Source organism: Gaeumannomyces tritici (assembly GCF_000145635.1).
Source record: "Gaeumannomyces tritici R3-111a-1 unplaced genomic scaffold supercont2.3, whole genome shotgun sequence".
In the NCBI taxonomy this organism is placed as follows: domain Eukaryota; kingdom Fungi; phylum Ascomycota; class Sordariomycetes; order Magnaporthales; family Magnaporthaceae; genus Gaeumannomyces; species Gaeumannomyces tritici.
In genome coordinates this window covers 155,291-162,643 of record NW_008804547.1, presented here as the reverse complement: position 1 = coordinate 162,643, position 7,353 = coordinate 155,291, and the positions used below count along the sequence as shown (strand labels likewise).

The following is a 7,353-nucleotide window of genomic DNA, read 5'->3' as shown; positions in this document are numbered from 1 at the left end:
CAAAGCATAATGGCGAAGCTAAAAGATAGGGTAAAGCTTAAATTGCACGAAGGCGCCTGGAGCGCGGAGGACTTAAAGGACCGACCCCGGGTGCCCGAAGGGGCACGAGGGAGGGGGAGGTTAGAGAAGGAACAATTTTTGTTGGCGATAGCACCTTTGGTAGGAGATTTACGGAGGCCTGACAAAGGAGACACCGCATCCGGCCCGTGACCCGGTGACCACCCGCCTCTGCACCGATTGACCCTTGACAGGTAAGTGCAAGGTAAGTGCAGGGTAGCACTTTACATAACTTATTAATTTTAACACTCCTTTTTTTTTGCTGCTTCCGTACAAGTTAAAGGAAATTTAATTACAAAAGGAATCGGGAAAAGTATATAAGTAAATTAAAGGAATAGTTTTTGTTTTTGGTGCGTTAACTTGCACCGCTATAAACTTTTAACATAAAGGTAAAAAGTTTTAAGCTTTAAGTTATAAATTTACAAGCTTTAAAAAAACCTTATGTTTAAAAGGAATTAACGGCTTTGTTAAGCCATTAACAAGCATATTTTTAATATTTACATACTTTATCGTAATTGTGCTAGCAGTAACCTTTTCCTTTACAATATAAAACTTTAGCAACGTATGCTTAGTTTGAAAATGCAAGGTAAGGTTGTATGCATTGCCAATAAAACTTATGTTATTACTGAAAATAGCTATAAAACCTTTTACAAAGCATTGTAACTTTGTAAATAAGTACTTTAACCACTTTACCTTTTAAAAGGTTTTTGCTAAACCGTTGGTTTTTGCTTTAACAATGTTATAAGCTATAATGCTAGCTTTTTTACATTTTTAATTAATAAAATTTCCGGTTAGGGTAAAAATAAACCCATTAATCGATTTTAAAGTATTTTTATCCCTAGCAAAATCGCTATCGCTAAAACTAGTTAATGTTAATAAATTTCCTGCTATTTTGGCTTTTACAAGGTTTATTAACATTAGCCCCTTTAATTTACCATATTGGATGGTTAGGTTTTGGGTGTTACTTAAATATTTTAATAAATTTTTTGCGGCGTTAATGTAAGTGTTGGTAAGCTTTGTTAAGTGGCGTAAAATTTATTAAACAGCAAAACCGATATTTGGGCGGGTTAACAGCATTAAGTACATAACGGTTCCTATAATCCTTTGTAAAAATTTAACTTTAATTAAAGTTACAAGGAATCCGCCAATATCATTTAGCATACCCGGTTGTAAAGGGATACCAACAGTTCGAAAATTTTGCAAACCGAAAGTAACAAGCATTTTTTCGATATATTGGTTTTAATGGATGCAAAAAAGCCGTTTAAGCCTATCCTTTTCGATTTAAACGCTTAAAAAATAGCTTGCAAACCCGCGGTTTTTTAACGCATACACTTTATGTAAGCTTTATTTAAAGGTGCTAATATACTTAATATTAAACCCGATAATTAAACAATCGTTTACAAAAGTAATTATAAAGTGTTTTAATTTAGCATTAAAATAAACCGCTGGATTAAAAATAAAAGCAAAAAACCCTTTATCGTTAAAAAGTTTTTTTTAGCTTATTTTGCCATTTACAAAGCCTTTGTTTCAAACCGTACAATGCTTTTTGTAACAAAATTACTTAATTTTTAGCAAGGTTATAACCAAATTGCTTAGCTATCTTTTTTATTTTAGCTAATGCTAAAGCTACCCATATACTAAACCCTTTTAACATAGTAAAGTAAATTTTTACGTCGAAATTACTATTTAAAAACGCTTTAATAAAATCGATTTGTTTAATTTCCCAATTTTTTATTGCAGCAAAAGCTAAAAATATACGCTACGTAAACGGTATACTAGTAAAAGCAAAGGTTTTTACAAAATCCAAGCCTTTTACTTGCATAAAACCTTTAGCGACCAACCTAGCTTTGTATTTTACAAAAGTGTTATTTTTGTCCTTTTTAAGCTTAAAAACCGGTCGACAAATAATTAATCTTTTCCTTTTAAATACGTTAGCTTTAAGTAAAAACCTAAAAGTTTTTGCACGTAAAAGCTGCTCGAATTTTGCACTTAAAGCAGCTAACCAGTTTTCGTTATAAGGGCTTTTTAAAGCTTTTTTATAAAAACTTGGCTTGCCATTTTTAATAAGCTTTTTTTTTACTGCCTGCTTTGCCCTATAGCAAATGTATTGAACGTATTAATTAATATCCATTAATTTGGATTTAAAAATTGCTTTTTTAAATCCATAAGCATTTTATCCATTGGGGGTACCGGTATTTTAAGCGTTAGTAACGCTACAATGCTACTGGGGCCTTTTAGCGGCTTTACAATAACCTGTACAAGCTTTGGGAGCCTGTTTTGCAAGGTAGGTATTGGAGCTTTTAAAGGCTCCGTAAGCTGTGGAACTAGCAAAAAATCGTTTTCCACTTCGCTTTTAAAGTTATTGGGAACGCTATTAATTAGCAAATTAGCGTTACTTTTAGTAAGTTGTACCGGTAATACCCCTTTTAAAGGTTTTTCCCCTTTGGAACCAATTTTTTTATTAATATTCCTTTTAATAGCTTAATTGTAAAGGTTTTACATACAACCTTACGTGCAAATGCATATACGAGTACAATAATTTTATTTAAAGCTTTTAAAAGCTTAACGGACTTTGTTTTAATTGCTAGCTTTTTCGATTTAGCCTTTTGTTCCATAAAAACCATAGCTTCCGCTTGGGTATTTATAACTTTATAATGGCTAACGTTAAGCTTATAAAAAAATCCGGGTTTTATTTCGTCGTAAAACTTTTGATACGGGCTTAGCTCCTTATTAGTAACCGCCGTAGCGTTTATTAATTTAATTATAACTGGTAAAATATAATATTACAAATAAAACGGTAAGCTTGCCGCATTAATTATAGCCTTTAATTTATCCATAATTACCTTTACCGTACGTTTGGATAGCCCATTTTAGCCGAGGTTGTAAAGGTTTAACGTATTAAATGCTATGCCTTTGCGTTTAAACCATTGCTTTAGCGCCGTATTAACCTTTATACCCCCATTAAAAAACAATTTATTAAAGTATTGCCCGTAGCTTGCTTTTAACTTTTTAAAAAAGGCTTTTATAGCAGCGTACATTACATGGCCATGCTTGTTAAGCAATTAAAAATCCATTTATACCTTAATTTACGATTTACAAGCATAAAAATTACGGGTTTTTTATTATATATTATAAGGGATAAAGTAATTATATCCCCTTTTATCGAATTTAAAACGTTATTCGGTAAGGGTAACGGGCCCTTTTTGGTTTTTTACACCGCTATGGTTTTGGCGCATATTACGCATTGCAACCTTTTAACTTTATCGAAGTTAAAAAAACCAGTAATAATTTTAGCAGTTTTTTTTTAGCAAAGTTAAGCTAATATGCTTTAATTTGCGGTGCCAAAGCAGCGCTTTTAAAGCCAAATCTTTACCACACCCTTTTATTATATCCCTTTTTAAGCTTACCCAGCCGTTAGTTAACTTTTGGAGGCTTTTTGGGGTTATATTAATAAAAGGGGCCGCTTGTACCTTACTTACAGGAAAAGGCTCAGGCAACGGATTTTTTGCTTAAAAAGCCCCTTTTTTAATAAAGTAATGTCCTTTGGAATAAGCTTTTTAATGGACTTGTTTAATGGCTTGCCGAGTTTACGGGGCTTAATTACACGGAAGTTTTTAGGGCTTTTTGCATTAAATTTAGGCTTTTTACCCTTTTTACGGGGCTTTTGGCTATCCAAATCCATATTTTTTTAAAATCGGAATTATAACGTTAATATTCCTCCTGGTTTTTAAAAAAGATATTAAGTAAATTAACCGTTAGCTTTAAGGTTACCTTTGCTGCGGTTTTATTAATACTATAGCTATAATGGGAATAACGGATATTAAGCAACTTATGCCCTTTTACGTTAAGGAAAACCCCATTTTTTGTAAAATCCAAAACACTTTAGCACTTACGATTCGAATTATATAAGCTTTGTTTAATAAAAACGCCGTTTAAAGAATAGTGTTAGAAACCGTTAATAATATTAATATCGAATTCAGGAATAAATAACCTTTTTTTTAACGTTATTTGTTCGAAACTATTAGCGTTATTTAAACGTTTTATTGTAAGCTAAACAATGCCAACGCCTTTGGGGATTACAGGGCCGCCACTTATTTTTATTACTATATTACTGCGCTTAATAAATGTAATAAAGTACATTTTAAAGTTAAAAATGTAATTAATGCTACTTGTATCGTATAGTACAAAGGGTTTTAACGTTTTAGCTTTCCTTTTAGCATGTTTATAACTTGCGCACTTTTTAACCAGTAAATTTTAAGGAATTAATTTTTCGGTATCAAATTCGCTAGTAACGGAATTTTTACTAAAGTTATTTAAATAATTCGTATCCACAGTACCGCTAATAGCGTTACCTTTTAATGCAGCCTTTAAAAAAAGGTTGTAATTTAAGGATATAAATGTTATCCCGTTTTTATTAATGGATTTATTACTATTTTTACTTTTTTTACCGGATTTATTAAATCCAAAGGAAGCTTTAAACCCTTTTTGCTTTTTTTTAAGCTTTTGGTTTTTCCCGTTAGCGGCTTTTTTTTCCTTTTTGCCTTTGCTTTTAGCATTAATTCTTTTAGTATTTTTGCCTTTTTTAGCTTTAGCTTTATAATTTGCAGCTTGTTTGTATGCTATAAATATTGGGTTATAAGTTTTAGCTATTAAATTAACCATTAAATACTATAAGTTAAGGCTTTCGATTGGCTGCTTTAAAGCAATAGCGCTACAAATAATGCTTCGAAGTCGTTTAGCCCAGTAAGGAAAGGAGCTTTCCATAGCCTTTAAATATTAATTTTTAATGTTAGTAGCTTTAAGGAACACGTAATTATTACGGAGCCTAATTAGCAAAGCGTTAAAGTAAAAATTAAATTTGCTAATACTGCCTTTAAACTTAGCGTAATTTAATAAATGGAATTCCTTGTAAAAGGCATCCCTTTCAATTTTAAATGCAAAAAAATAGCTTTCCTTTAAGGCAATAAAAGTTAAGCCAGGCTTTGTTTCCCAAATTACAATATTTAAAACCTTTTTGTTGTAGCTATCCTTTAAAAAAAGCAATAAATTTGCTTAATTTTTTTTAAAATTTTATCCGCTAGTTCGGGGTTATTTATAAAACCCTTAACCCTTATTGCAATAAATTAAAAATTTAGCGTATATTTCCACTTTGCGTAATTGCTAAACCCTTTAAGCTTAAACGTTTTAAGGAAAAAGTGCACCTTACGAAACAGTTCCTTTATTACTGGATTTGTGTAAAACAAAATATTATTCCAATTGGTAAGGGTTGGTGGAAGTTGTACTATTAAAGTTGGCTTAAAGGGATTATTACCGTAATTTACTAGCGTAATTGGGCTTTGCAAATTAATTAAAGGTTTTCTAACAATAAGTGCTTTAATTGCTTAACCATTAGCTGGAGTAAATGTAACCCCCAAAGCTTTTATTTATTCCTTTTAAGCACTTTGCTTTAACGTTGTTACTTTATTAAATAATTGTAATATTAAATCCTTTTGGTGCTTTAGCGTTGCCATTAATTGTTCCAGCACATTTTGCATGTTTGCGTTTCCCCCCAACGTAACCCCCGAATCGCTAAAATTATTATCCATTTTTTTTATTTATACTTATAAATTTGCCAATTTATAAAGGTTTATATAAAAGTAACGAATTTTTATATCGGAATTTAACAATTTTTACAAATTAACTTTGGGTAACCAGCCTTTAGTTTTACCTTTAATACCAACCTTTTCGTGCATTAATAAAAACCCCGTAATGCAGTTATTTAGCGTTTTTACAAATACTAAATACTAACATTAATTTGGCCGGCAAGCATTTAAACGCTATCCCGCTTTTTTAACGGTCGTTTAGTAAGCTTTTTTAAATACGTTACAAACTGCTTTAACCGAAATGTATTTTTTATTAAACTGCATAACAATTTGCGCAATAGTACCCGGTTTAAATTAAAGTATTTTGTAATTAATATCCATTAAAATAATAAGTAAATTTTAGCAATGCAAACCCTTTTTTCCAAGCTATAAAGCAACGGTTTGCAAGTTTTTACAAAGGAATTAAACATTACAAAGTAATGCAAACCCTTCCTTTTGCTTGCAACGCGGGTTTTTACAAAGGAACTAAACATTATAAAATAATGCAAACCTTTCCTTTTACCTGCAACGCGCTTGCTTATAAGCTTTTCCACAAAGGAATTAAACATTTTTATCCTTTAGCAAATTATTTATAAGGTTCCCAAACAGCGTATTTATAAAGCGCTCGCTTAGCGCATTAATAACCTTTAAAGTGCTATCTTAATAAGGTCGCACAGCGTATTTATAAAGCGCTCGCTTAACGCCGCAATTTGTAGTATTAGCGCTCCATAGCGCTTATTAACAAGCCCAAAAAGCTGCTAGCAATTAAGCTTAATTGGTAACTTACAGCGCTTTCGATTGCTGTGGTTAATTAATTAATTTGGGGGCTTACAACGCTTTCGGTCGCTGTGCTTAATTAATTAATTGGGTTTCGATAAGCTTTCGATCGCTTAAAACCACTGGTTTTCCCGGGTTTATAACCTGTTAAATTACAAGGTCCAAATTGGGGCTTTGCAGCACGATTATAGCAATTTATAAAATTACGTTTACAAAGGTTAGGTTTGTTAAGCATTATAATATAATGCTAACAAGCCCACGTGGGTTGTTAAAAATAAGTGCTATTCTAGGGAAAGGGTGCTAATTTAATGCCTTTTTTTATATACCCACTAACGTTAATTTTAAAGGTTTTCCTTTTTAAAGGGTTGCGGTGCCGCGCGCGATTTTCCGCAATATTATTTTGTATGGGGATTGCAAAAAATCGACCCACGGCCACCAAAACGATTTCCGCGTTCGGCTTCCAGATTTGACTTGTGTTAATTAACGTGGGGAAGTGCAGGGTAAGTGCAGGGTAGGTGCAGGGTAGCACCTTACATAACTTATCAATTTCAACACTTTTGTTTTCCGTTTTGTAGTGGGTATTTTTGCTATGGTTGTATGGGTTAAAATGGCTGTGGTAAAATTGTGCTTTTACGATTTTTCGTAAAGGTATATTACCGTTCCAGTTAAGTATAAAACGACGTGGCTCGTAAATTTAAGCGGAAAGGTAATTTTGTTTTACTTAATGCTTTTGTAAAAATTATTGGGGAATTTGTTTTTTAGCTTGCTTGCGTTTTAAACTGTGCTTTCGGTAATCGTTCGTTTTTTATCGCCTTTTGCGTTGGGTTAATTGGTTAAAAAAACGTTCTGGGCGGTGGTTGCTGGGGAAGTATAAACTTTGGAAATGGCAATTTTATAA

At 32.2% G+C, this 7,353-nt stretch overlaps 2 protein-coding genes across 2 annotated transcripts; one reads left to right on the top strand and one right to left on the bottom strand.

Annotated features, from left to right (window-relative positions):
- Positions 1-9: 9 nt before the first annotated feature.
- GGTG_05139 (hypothetical protein) lies at positions 10-757 on the top strand (the record flags this gene model as incomplete). Its single annotated transcript, XM_009222938.1, has 3 exons — positions 10-159; positions 616-643; positions 693-757. The coding sequence occupies 3 exons, from the start codon at positions 10-12 to the stop codon at positions 755-757; spliced, it is 243 nt and encodes an 80-aa protein (XP_009221202.1).
- A 2,554-nt stretch (positions 758-3,311) lies between these two features.
- Positions 3,312-3,739, bottom strand: GGTG_05138 (hypothetical protein; the record flags this gene model as incomplete). Its single annotated transcript, XM_009222937.1, has 2 exons — positions 3,312-3,315; positions 3,537-3,739. The coding sequence occupies 2 exons, from the start codon at positions 3,737-3,739 to the stop codon at positions 3,312-3,314; spliced, it is 207 nt and encodes a 68-aa protein (XP_009221201.1).
- Positions 3,740-7,353: the final 3,614 nt, after the last annotated feature.